The sequence below is a fragment of the Papaver somniferum genome, chromosome 1, assembly GCF_003573695.1.
Source record: "Papaver somniferum cultivar HN1 chromosome 1, ASM357369v1, whole genome shotgun sequence".
NCBI classification, from domain to species: Eukaryota; Viridiplantae; Streptophyta; class Magnoliopsida; order Ranunculales; family Papaveraceae; genus Papaver; species Papaver somniferum.
In genome coordinates this window covers 49,618,469-49,632,328 of record NC_039358.1, presented here as the reverse complement: position 1 = coordinate 49,632,328, position 13,860 = coordinate 49,618,469, and the positions used below count along the sequence as shown (strand labels likewise).

The following is a 13,860-nucleotide window of genomic DNA, read 5'->3' as shown; positions in this document are numbered from 1 at the left end:
AATTAATAAACTAAAAGATTTTTTTTTTCTGGATCGATTAAGGATTTGAATAAACAAAAAGAACCTTAATTGAGCTATGTTGTTTTCTTCTCTATATATTATTTCATTCTAGAATTTCACATTTAATTCTATTGGAAGTTCCTATGTGCAAACCAGGGATTTGTCTTATCGCCATTACATGAAATTAGATATCAAATTATGATAAATTACCAAAGTACTTGAGACTTAAGACTTTAAAAGAGTGTAAGAGCACTGCTTGGTCGAACCTACCAAGTGTTGGTTTATCAAGGTTGGTTGTCAAATATAGTTCTAAAACTCAAGTCACTTGAGTCGGTTATTAAAATCAACTTCGTAGGTTAGACTAGGAACATAAAAATGTTGTGACTCTATATAGCTACTCCTGAATACCTAAAGATACATCGAAAACAACGAAGATATCATTCTTCTGTTCGAGGTTAGTAACTACAGACTTGACTTTTTCCAATTTTATCTATATTCTTTCAAGTCTTCAATCATTAAAAACATAACATGCGAAGTTTTGTTACAACAAATTTAGTATTGGTGACTTGGTATCTTAAGGAATGATATACAATAGTTATTTCTATAAGTTAACTATATGGAGTTGTGAAGTATAGTTGACATTGCACTAATTTGTAACTTATAATGTCAGGGTGATGGAAGTTTATTTCACACTTCCAACTGCACCAAATTTTTTGATTTGTTGCGATGAAGCTTCTAAAGGAAATCCAAGTGCGGCAGGGTATGGATTTGTTGCGAGAAATGATATCGTGGAGTTTTTAGTATCCTTGGAAGGTGGAGTATATGTATCTACAAATTTCTTTGCAGAATTTATGGCAGTGATCTGTGCAGGAGAGTGGGCAATACAAAATGATCATTTGGAGGCATGTTTCAGGTCTGACTCAAAAGCTGCAGTTCTAGCCTTCAAAAATAGGAAATTGCCATGGTTTATTGGAGCTATATGGAATAAAGTGTGTGACGGATTACATGATTATGAAGTGGGGCATAGTTATATGGAAGTTAATTTCAGTGCTGACAAGTTGGAAAAACAAGGTAGTGGGTTGAATAATAATTGTGTTAAAATTTACACAAAAAGTAGATCATTCATTTTAAGTCTCATTTTCAGACCTATTATAGGTTTTTATTAATTTTGTTTCATTTTTTTTGTAATGCCTACTTTGGCTCTTTGGTAATGCTTTGGTGATGATAATAGGCATTGTTGATTGAGCAAAAAAAAAAAAAAAACTTTTGGATGAATCTGTACCTTAGTAATTATGTTTGAAAGCAATTTCATAAACATAACTTAAGAAAATAGACTTGTGAAACCTGTTTCGTAGTCGAAAGCGGATTCACGACCGATCCTAGTAATAGGTTCGCTCCCAAGACCGATCCTGACTTTGTCTGATTCGTTTATGCACTTTCAATCTATCAGTTATCTTCAGGTTTCTGTAAACATCGAGATGTACACGAGTTAGACTTGGAATGTTCTTAAGTATTGACATTATGTTTGAACATGAGCTAAACTCTAGTATCTTATTGTTCAAGTATATTCCTAAGATACTCAAGGAATAATCCTGGAAACCGATTGTCTCGTACTAATTTTGGTATCGAACTATATGCTTATAAAATCCCATAGGTTTGCATATCTCTAATTGTTATATTAGTAAATTACATGGGTACGTACTAGCTAATCTTAATCAGTTGTCATATTATGAGAGAAATCGGTTATGAGTTGGAATACAATTAGTAGTTGGTAATTTCGGAAATATGCATCAATTGCATATGTTAAACATTTTCAAAATTGGTAGATCTTGCTTCCAAACAAACCCTACTCATAACTCTATATAGGGAGTCTTATATTTTTAGAGCATCGCTTGGTTGAACTTGCAAGTTTTTCCATCTCAAGCTTGTTGTTAATGTTAGTTGCACAAAAAAATATCTTGAATTCTAGTCTAACAAATTCAATTGTCGGACAAGGATTAGATCATGGTAGCTAAGTATCCAAAGATTGAAGACTGGAGAATAAATGAAGACATTTGTTAGAACTTCATCAACAAAGAGGTATGTGAAGACCGAACTATCTTATTTACTTATCGTATCTTCCATTCTATCTTATGAGACGTTTTCGTATGAGTTTAGTAGATTTTATATTGCAAAGAATAAATATCGAGTTCAAGCTTGTCTTGGAACTCTCCAAATATGATTCGAGAAATAAATGTTGATAGATCCTTAGAAATCTTAGTTTGAACAATATATTGTTCACATACTATTTTTGTTCAAGTTGATCATTCGGAAATTTCCCAAACAAACAACGCACATTGTCTATAACTATTGAGAATGTTTCAAATTTAAGAATAAGATAATTTCAGAACTTCTTGGAGCAAGGTATACATTCCCAGGATGCAGACCTTGTCGATCTGATCTTTGTGAACTATAGAGGTTTCATACTTAGTTACTTTTACTTATGAGTTCGGGAATCAGGGAGGTTTGCATACCCTTTCGATCTGATTTCATGAACTTACATATGGTAGGTTGATATCGAAAATATTATGTTGAATTTAGTACCCTCGTCATTTCAAATGGGATCAAGTATAAGGTATAATGTGATTCAAGGGCACCATCCACTGTTGGAAGCTTTGTGGCCACTTCCTTGTTACTTATTAGTAGCATCTTCAGAAGAATTGAACAAAGTCCCCTTATATAATTTAATTTTTATTAAGGTTTATGTCTGGATGGAAGAATGAGCAGGGGGTGATGTCATTCTAGTACAGTGGTAAAGTTATTGGGTGATGACACCAATGACCTGGTTCAAAATTCAGTAACTCCAAAATCTACGCAGTTAACTAAAATCATATGTTGGTTCAGTAAGGGGACATTCCAACAGTTTCAAGTAATATACAATCCAATATCTACCGATATGTATTCTCTACTTGAATGGTGTCCAGAACCAAAAAAACAACAAAATTGGAAACCTAGCGTGATTTCTAAAGATAATGATCACATAACAAACAAAGAAAAATCAATGGTGGGCTTAAGGTTTCCTTACTTGGTTAATATGTCTTCTTAGCCATAATAATATAGTTATAGCTATGTAATATTAATGTTCATGATGCGCCGGATACAGTGAAATGCGTTAATTTTTGATGGGAGTGTAATGCAGCCGATGTCACTATAGTACAGTGCTAAAGTCATTGGATGCATATACCAATTACCTGAATTCGAAACTCGTCAGCACAAACTTCTTTGATGATTAAAAAAAATAAACACCGACTTCTTTACCGATCAAAAAAAATAATAATAATAAACAAACGAAAAGTACGCTACTGAAAACTGCTCGTATGTTCTTCTACGTCCGTCTTTGAAATTTTATCGTCACTTTAAACACGCATAAATCTAATTTCAACAAGGTCTTTTCCACCTATATCCTTATTTAATTAGCATGGATATCATCACAGTCGAATTCATTTATTTAATATTGGATGTATGATGAAGAATAAAATAAAAAAGACAATAAATATTTGTAAAATTAAAACTATTTATTAATTTAAGAGATTTCACCTTGGATTTTTTTTAATAGGAAAGAATAAATTTATTGAAAACCAGAACTTACAAATTGTTTTTATCCTGCTGGATTAAATGATTAACCCAGCTAGGCATATTATCTGACCATCAAAAACAAATTGCTTGGGTTCTTGCATTCTTAGCTAAAGAGTCTGCAATGTGATTTGCATCTCTATTTACATAAGGGCATACCCAGAAATCAAAAGAACTTAATAAAACTAGAGTATCTTGGACTAAGTTAGAAGTAGTCCATTTTATTGACGTAGAACTTCCATTTACTGCAGCTATCACATTCTGACAATCTCCCTCCAAGTGAATCCTTCTCCATTCATTCTTTAATGCCCATTGTACTGCTTCTAAAAGGGATCGCGCCTCAGCTTTTTCTGGATCAATGGCTAGATGTGCACTTCCTCACAGTCCATAGCTATTCCCTGCAAAATCTCCACATATTAGTCCCCATCATGAGAGTACTGTTTTATCAATATGTGAAGCATCAAAATTTATTTTTAGGGTGCCTGTACAAGGCGCCTTCCAGAACTTGTCTGTTATTATCACATAACTGCTGCTGTTAATCTGTAAACTTTTAGTTCTTGTCCAATCTCCCATCTGCATGATAATATTGTTAGAACCAACATTGTTATTGAAGTCCTTATTATCAAAAATCTTACCACATCTGGCTTTCCAAGTTAGCCATAAGACAAAGCTAGAAATTTCATACAAACTGAAATCCTTAGGAACAGATAAGTTAGCTTTCAAGAAGAAACTACAAATCCAGCTACGCATATCTTTATTTTGTAAACTTCTAGATAAGATTAGATTAACAGTGTCCCATATATGTCTCACACTTGGGCAATCAAAAAATAGGTGTTGTATGGTTTCAGGGTTGTTGTTACATAAAGCACAACTATTATCCTGATGTCTAGTGAACCTAGAAAGTCTAGATTTTGTAGAAATATATCCATGAAGGTATTTCCACATAAAGTGCTGGACTCTTAGAGGTAATTTATATCTCCAAAAGGATTTCCAGCATATATCTAGATTGTTCTTAGTGGGTTTATCAACTAAACTATCATTCAAAATGGAACTGTAAGCAGACTTGATAATGAAAATGCCATTACTAGAAGGCTCCCATCTTAGCTGATCCTTTCCTGCAATAGGGATTCTAATATTAGTAATCTCTGTCACAATATTTTCATCAAATAAAACATTCAAGATATCTGTTTTCCAGGTCTTAGAATCATGATCAATAAGCTGGTTCACAGTAGTCATATTAGAAGAGTAAAATTGGCTAGAAGGAGGTTTATGCATTTTTGGGATCCAATTGTCCTTCCAAATTTTTACTGAGGTGCCATCCCCTATTTCCCATATGTAATTTTTTCTAATTATATTCAAACATGTACATATACCTTGCCATATCCAGGATCCTTGTGTGTTCACTGCATTAGTTAAAGGATTAGCATCATGAGAAATATTTTTCTCTCATAATTATAGCCCAAGGTTCTTCAGGATTTGTAATCATCCTCCAAGCTAGCTTAGTAAGAAGGGACAAATTTAGCAAATCAGTTCTTCTAATATTAAGCCCTCCTAACTCTTTGGGTAAAGCAATGTCCCTCCAACCTTTAGGATAGTATCCTTTTTCATTTTGTTTTTCCCCCAACCAGAAATTCATTTGGATGTTGTCCATTTTAGAAGTAAGCTCTTTAGGTATTGGGAAGACAGCTAGGTGGTGGCTTGCTATACTACCTAGAACAGATTGAGCCATCACTGTTTTACCAGGGCCAGCTAAGAATATAGATTTCCAAATATCTAGTCTACCTCCATAGCTATCAAGAAGATGGACAAAAGAATCATACTTTCTTTTCTGCAGGAGTAAAGGGACTCCTAGGTATTTCTCATTTAGGGACATTCTCCTTATTCTAAGAATATTAGCAATGTCATTCTTCACACCAGTTGGCACCTTACTACTAAAAGCTAATGCAAATTTATCAAAATTAACTGCCTGACCAGAAAATTTACTGAATTGGTCTATCAAAGAGGAAAGATTTCTAGCATCCTTACTTCTAGATTTAATAAATATAAGACAATCATCAACAAAAAATAAGTAAGATATATAGGGGCACCTGGTGTTTTCTTATATCCATGAATCAGTCCATTTTGTTCTGCTAAAATTAAGCTTCTAGAGAGACATTCCATCCAAAGAATAAATAGATAAGGTGACAGAGGGTCACCTTGTCTTAACCCTCTTTGAGGCGAATAAACATTACCTGGAGATCCATTAAGTAAAATGGATGTAGAAACAGTTGTAATGCACTGTTCTATCATGCTGAACCAATCATTAGAAAACCCAGTTTTTTGTAAAAATCAATAAGGAAACACCATTCTACTCTATAAAATGCTTTAGACATATCCAATTTTATAGCCACACAACCATCTCTAGCTTTGGTTTTTTCATGGAATTGATTAACTCATGAGCAATAATGATATTATCATGAATTGATCTACCATACAAAAAAGCAGTTTGGGAAGGAGAAATAATTTTATGGAGCACACCTTTAAGCCTAGAAGCAAGCAACTTAGAGATTATTTTGTAAGAGACATTGCATAAACTTATGGGTCTAAAATCTACAACAGTCTTTGGGAAAGTAGTCTTAGGAATAAGAGAAGTAAAGTTGTGGTTTAACTGTTTCAGGAGATGATGTGAGTAGAAAAAGGATTGAACCATTTTCACTACATCATTTCCAACAGTTTCCCACATGATCTGATAGAAACCAGGAGGGAAACCATCTGGACCAGGAGATGTCCAAGGTTTCATCTCAAAAACAATTTTTTTGGTCTCATCTGCATTAGGGACAGCAGTTAACATAGCATTGTCAACATTATCAATTTTAGCTTGAATGTTACTAAGATAGTCTCTTGAACTAGGAGGATTAGAAGTCCTACTCAGCTATAGTAGCCTCTTGCATTCTGCTGATTTTGTACAGAGATGGAAGTATAGTCTTCAAAGATTGGACATTTAGCCAATTGTCCTTCCAAAATAGAATCCTGTCTCCAGAGTTAACTTGAAATATGGTGTTTCGCTTCACTTCATCAGCGCATTTAAGAATACCAGCCCATAAGCTTTTACTTGTAGCTTTAGAAGTAGTGTTAGGAAAGAAACCACTAGGATTACCACCAAACTTATGATTTATAATTCTTCTCCATAAAGCTTCCTCCTCATTTCCATATCTCCATATCCATTTTGCATGCAAAGCCCTATTCATTAATTTGAGCTTCTTGATACCCACTCCTCCTTCTTTTGACAGATTTATCTTGTTCCAACTTACCCAACCCTTCTTAGGTTTATTATTTAAAGTTACCGAAAGAAAATGTCTCATTATTCTCTCGATTTGCTTCTCAACAGAAGCAGGCAGTTAAAAAAGTGACATATAATATATTGGAAGGCTTCACAAAACATTTTGGATTAGCATAATCCTACCACCCTTTGATAAGTACTTCCTTTTCCAGACATTCAACTTCTTTTGAAACTTTTGAAGAATGACATCCCAAACCCCAACTGACTTAGATTTGCTCCCTAATGGAATTCCCATTCTCTGCATTTTCCACTGCCACAACTGCACTCTTCTTGAAGTTAACTTTAAGACCTGAGATAAGAACAAACAAAAATAATTGCACTATCAGCTACATTCTCTGCATTTTCCACTGCCACAACTGCACTCTTCTTGAAGTTAACTTTAAGACCTGAGAGAAGCTCAAAAGCTAATAACACATTTTTCAAATTCCTAACTTGTTCATCATCATCTAAAAACACTATAAGATCATCTGCAAACTTTAGATGATTGATCTCAAGTATATCAGAACCAACCCTGAACCCAGATAATAAATTCAAAGAAGTTGCCTTCTTGATCAGAACAGATAATACTTCTAGCACCATAATAAAAAAAATGGAGACATTGGGTCCCCTTGTTTAATCCCTTTGGAGCTTCTAAACGGAGAGAATGCAGACCTATTTATAGCCATTGCAAATCTTGTACTTGATAAACACCATCTAATCCAGTTTCTCCAAGTAACACCAAAACCAAACCTTGACATTGTGTAGTCAAGACAACTCCAACTAACACTGTCAAAATCTTTTCTAAATCCACCTTCAAAATCAAACCAGATTTTCCTTCTCTTTCTCTTGAAATTATAAGATCTAATGCAATTAAAATCCCATCAGTTATATACCTACTATCTACAAATGCACCTCGAAACTCCGAAATTATGGAGGGAATTACTAATTTCAACCTTTCTGCCAACAACTTTGATATTATGTTATACACCCACACATCAAACTAATTGGCCTGAAGTTACACATAGAAGTAGCCCATTCACACTTAGGTATGAGAATAATATTTGTGCAATTCAGTCTCCAATCAATACTTCCAGTTTGTTCAAACTCCTTCATAACAACCATTAAATTTGGTTTAAGAATATCCTAAACAGCTTTGAAAAACTCCATTGTATAACCATCAGGTACAGGTGAATTGTTTCTCCCAAAACCCCAAAATCACTTTCTTCACCTCTTCCTCCTCAATTGGTTTCTCTATCCCAATGCTTTTCTCCACACTAATATTTGGTAAGTCAAGACCATCAAAAGTAGGTATGTCATATACTTTTTCAGTAAAACCTTCTTCATAAAATCTTCTTTCTTCCTCATTTATTATGACTTTTTCATGACTCATATATAACACCATCCACAATTAAGGAATTTATAGAATTTAACTTATGATTGTAAGAGGCATTTTTATGGAAAAACCTTGAATTCCTTTCACCATCTACCAACCAAAGACCTTTAGATCTTGAAAACCATTTCCTTGTTAAGTTCAAAGAAGCTTGATTATGCTTACTTTTTGTTAACTCCCTAGATACAAAATCACCATCATTTAAAGAACCAAACTCTTCCAAAGAATCATAAACATCAATCAGAGTCTCTAACTTGTCCACTTCTGCTTGTAATGAACCATAAGTCTCTCTTCCCCATTTTTTGATGAAAAATTCCAGACCTTGCAATTTCTTTGCAAAAATATAGCTAGGTCTTCCATAAAATGTTAAGTTTGCGCACCATATTTTCATATGGTCCAAGAAAACTGGATTGGACAAATAAAAAATTTCAAACTTAAAAGAAGGCTTATGAGAATTACCAGCATTGCAATTTAGAAGCTTCACTCTCTGGTCTGAGAGTACCCCTTTCTTCTTTGGCAATCCAATTTTCATCAGTATCTTCATCATATTTTTCAAGCCCATCGAATTGATTATCAACCATTTCATTATCAGAATCTCTTAGATTTAGCAACATGTCTTTGCAAATTTCCCTGGAAATTGTAGTATCACAATCAATCCCTAAATTTTTGTTTAAAGAAATATGAAAATCTACCATTGAATCGATATTATCTTCATGATTGTTCTGCACATGAATTGAGCTTGAAACAATTGTTGAGTGACTGAACGAAGTACCCAAAGTAATGGTATTATCACCAGCCAACAACAAAGATGATGATCTATCATTATGATCTTTGGTCTTGATGGTTATCATGTCTTATTTTCCAAGAAAAGTTGGCACATCAATGGTGATGAGGTAATCAAACTCATTCAAGACTGTTTTAGATTTTCTTCTCTTCCACTAGGACTCAACAAGAGTCAATCATCTGTCTTCTCCATCAGATTACATGCTCATTATGTGATGTCCTCTAGAAAATTGTAATTAAGATCATTACTAAAAGACTCAACTCCTTTATAGAAGAACTCTGATAAGCACCTGGTTAGAGTTCTTGCTAAGGAGGCGCAACAAGACCAAAATAGAACAAAATTGATTTACTTCTTCCTCCAAAAACCTATACCCTAACTGGTATTTATATAAGAAGCCAAATAGGCTAGTTTGTCAGAGACAGATAGGTATAAAAAGTCTTCACTGAGGTTGAAGCAACTCTTAGGATATAAAGGACCGCCAACTAAGGGAATCAAATAAGTATAATCCTGAGAGGTTCAAGAGACGTAAGGAGCACGACTGCAACTGAATTGCTCGGAGGGTTAATTCGGTCTCAACTATATTCCAATCCAAAGTATGATAGTAGGCTAGTGTCGGTAGAGATTTGATACAATATGGTGTTCAAAGTTAGATGAGGTCCAGGGGTTTTTATGACAGATAGTGCAATTTTCCTCGTTAACAAAATTATGATGTCTTGTGTTTTTCTTTTTCGAATTACAAAAAATTCTTACAAAATTTGGTGGTGTATTTGGAACCTCTTTTGCTCATATATCATTACAAAATCATCCCATACACCTTTGTAGTGTGGGAAGGCCAACGTGAAAGAGATGTGAGCAATCTACATAGGTGAAATGTCTTGGTTGTCTTTCGTTTGAGTTCTTCTTTGGGATCAAGAAGCCTCTGGTCTTACCGTCGATAGAAACTAAATTGTTATTTAGTTTTTATTTTTCATTACTTCTTATGAACTAATAGTATAGTTATCTGCAGTAGATCAAACTTTTTTATTTTATGGCCCTTTTCTTCTGATATTAGGCAACTCAAGTTTGTTTGATGCTTTGACTATCATAAATCTATTTTTTTTGAAGGATTTGACTATCACAGATCTAACAGATTCTAGATCTCTGAGATCATACAACTGTTGATCCACCAACGTTAACAGACTCAGTTGTGTATGTTTGATTAATAGTGGAATCAAGTTATTTGCAAGGGTTTTTTTAAAGATTGAAATTGAGATACTGGACTTTATCTTATGATTCATACGTGCATGCCAGATTGGTTATAGACACCTGGATACTGAAGGAAGTGAGTAACCAATGAGTGTTTTCTTGGTCTCAACGATACGAACTTGTGGTAGTCAATTTGTATATCTCCTTAATTCCGAGAGTATTCAAAACACGACTAAGTCTCAGGTTTTTTTTATTTGCCATGCAGTTTTTCTTGTTAATAAAATTTTGTTTGTGTATGTTATTTACTTTACTTCTACATTATATTGTTTAGTAATATAATTAAGTAAATACACTTGTACGTTATTTATCTTGATAAAGTTCCATAGTTAGTTCGATCCCAACTTTTACTATTACCAAGAACACCTTATTGAAATAATCTTTTAGTCGTTATTGTTAAGATAATATTATACGAAGTATATCTGCATGTGATCAAGTATAAGGTATAATGTTATTCAAGGGCACCAATCATTGTTGGAAGCTTTGTGGCCACTTCCTTGTTACTTGCAGTAACACCTTTAGGAGAATTGAACAAAGTCCTCTTATATCATTTAGTTTTTATTAAGGTTTATGTCTGGCTGGAAGAAGGAACATGGGCTGATGTCATTCTAATACAATGATAAAGTTATTGGGTGATGATACCAATGACCTTGTTTCAAAGTTCAGTAACCAAAATTTACGCAGTTAACTAAAAGGAAAGGAGAGGATGAAATAACAAAAATCATAAGTTGGTTCAGTAAGGGGACATTCCAACAGTTTCAAGTAACCATCTTTAAACATACTATCTAACATCGACCAATATATATTCTCTACTTGAATGGTGGTTAGAACCGTAAAACAACAAAATTAGAAACTTGATACTTGTTCAGACACCTAGTGTAATTTCTAAAAATAATTATCATCTAAAAAAAAGAGAAAAATGGTAGGCTTAAGGTTTCCTTACTTGGTTAATATGTTTTCTTGGCCATAATAATATAGTTATGGCTATATAATACTAATGTTCATCGATGCTCGTATACAGTGAAATGCGTTAATTTTTGGTGGGAGTGTAATGCAGCCGATGTCACTATAGTACAGTGCTAAAGTTATTGGATGATGATACTGATTACTAGAGTTCGAAACTCATCAGCACCAACTTCTTTGTCGATTATGAAAAACACCGACTTCTTTACCGATCAAATAGCAAAAAACAAACAAAAAGTATTCTACTGAAAACTGCTTGTATCTTTTTCTTCTCCCACATCTTTGTAATTTTATCGTCACGGTAAATAGGCATAAATATAATTTGAGAAAGGTTCTTCCCACCTATATCCTTATTTAATTAGTATTGGGTTTATAATGACGAATAGAAAATAAGAATATTTGTAAAACCAAAATTATTTCTCATATCACTGGGATGAAGGAAGTCATTACCACATGCATTAGAGCATCACAATAATTATGCGGAATTTATCAGGCCTTGCCCACAATTTTGAATCTATGAATTTCTCTTTCCTCTAAAATTTTATACTCAGAACATAAAAAAAAACAATTTAACTGGTCCAAGAACATTCCACTTTAAGTGGTATCTGTAAAAACATAACACAAGCCGGCATTTTGTCTAGTGGTATGATTCTCGCTTTGGGTGTGAGAGGTCCTGAGTTCGATTCTCGGAATGCCCCACACCAATGGCGTTTGGTCTAATGGTATCCCGAGTTCGATTCCTGGAACGCCCCATAATTTTTTGCAAATTCAATCCCTTGTACAACTTCTTTTTAAACCCATGCCAGTGATCGAACTCGCCATCAAATTCTCTTGAATTTCATTCACGCGGCACTTAAGGATTCTAACAGCCCAAAAAGAAAATCTAAATATGTGCGCATCCTTGGTTTACTTTTTTTAAGTTGATATTCAAGTCCTTTTGGTGAATGTCAAACTGAGTTGTAATTGATGATATCATGAGCTACGTGGAACTTCTCATGCCTTGCCCACGACTTCAATGGTTTGAATTTATCAAACTTTGGGATACTTGTTCTGCTAATATTTTGTGGTCAGGATTTTGTACGATCAATGTACCTCCAACTCCAGGCAAGCAATCAATTTCAAAATTCTCCTTATTTCTTTTCTTTTTGTACACACGTATTTAAAAGTTAAAACTCATATTTCAAATTGGATATATATTTAGATTTTCTTTTTGGGCTTTGATAGTCGGATTTTGGATTCAGTTTTTCTTCTTCTTCTAGACGGACAAAGACTGGCTACGGCTAACATACAACAGCACTATCATCGTCGTAGTCCTGGACTCGTACATGTATATATATCTGAAGATTCTATTTTTCGTTTGTTTTTCTTTCATTTCCTTTTCTTTTTCGGTCTGAAGAGATAATCCAGATATTGCTTGTAGGAAAAATAGGATAAGCAGTTATGAGGTGATGACCTGGCTTCTAGAACAAGTGAACAATCTAGAACCTAGATTCCTGAAGTCCATTTTCTGTCTTGGTAATAAATGCCATTTTTTCCCTAATTAAGAAAAATCCACAAGAAGAAAAAGAAAATAACAGGTAAAGGATGATTCACAGGTATAAATAGCAACACTACTTAATTTTTTTGCTTCCTTGGTTCTCTCATTCCATTAATCTCCATCACATGACACCAGTGATGCGCGACGGGCAACCCAATCACATCCACATTCTTTATGGCACAAACACTCAAAACTAATCCTCTACAAGTCGCAGACAAACATGGTGTCGTCTCTTCATTAACCATTCACAACCAAGTCTTAGACCTTGTGTGTTTGCATCTGATTCATCTGAGTCGTCTGGATCTGAGTGAAATCACCTGACTCATCTGGATTTGACTCACTAAGGTCTGAGTCAGAAAATATGTTTGTTTTGTGAGTCAGATCTGACTCAGCTGAGTGGACTTTTTTGGACAGAAAATGCCCTTGTGCATATTTCAAACCATAACATTTATCACTACTGAAACATCACAAATTGTTCCATTACAGTCTAAACAACTTCCCTTTTTGATGGAATTAAACATTACCAAACAATAAAATCTAAAGACTTCATTCCTACAAACATAAAAGAAGCGACAAAATCTAAAGGAGACTAGCTATCTCATCATGTAAGTTGTTCATATATATCTGCTCTTGTCGTCCAAACAGACGAGGTGTATTTTCTTCTGTTTCCGCTTCCACTTCGACTTCCACCTGTGTCTCATTCATATCAAATGTCTCATTCTCATATTCTTTAAATAGCCAATCATCTAATGCATTACGACGTAGAAAGTTATGTATTGACATGCAAGCAGTGACGATATCTCTTTGAGTCTCAAATGAGTAAGAATGCATTTTACTTAAGACGGGAAATCTTACTTTTAATACCCCGAATGCGCTCTCAATCACATTCCTCAATCGAGCATGGGATTGATTAAATTTCTCCTCTTTTGCTGTTTGAGGTACTCTTCGATAATCACCTATCCAATACCTTATGTTGGGATACGGACACATAAACCCATGTGTATGAGAGTACGCAGCATCACATAGATAGTATT

At 34.2% G+C, this 13,860-nt stretch overlaps 1 protein-coding gene across 1 annotated transcript; it reads left to right on the top strand.

Moving 5' to 3' along the window:
- Positions 1–674: 674 nt before the first annotated feature.
- On the top strand, positions 675–1,245 carry LOC113305738. Its single transcript, XM_026554767.1, has 2 exons — positions 675–1,071; positions 1,232–1,245. The coding sequence occupies exons 1-2, from the start codon at positions 675–677 to the stop codon at positions 1,243–1,245; spliced, it is 411 nt and encodes a 136-aa protein (XP_026410552.1).
- The last annotated feature ends 12,615 nt before the right edge of the window (positions 1,246–13,860 follow it).

What these genes read in the sequence shown, in the direction of transcription:
- LOC113305738 (XM_026554767.1), top strand. Translation starts at nt 675, where the DNA reads ATGGAAGTTTATTTCACACTTCCAACTGCACCAAATTTTTTGATTTGT.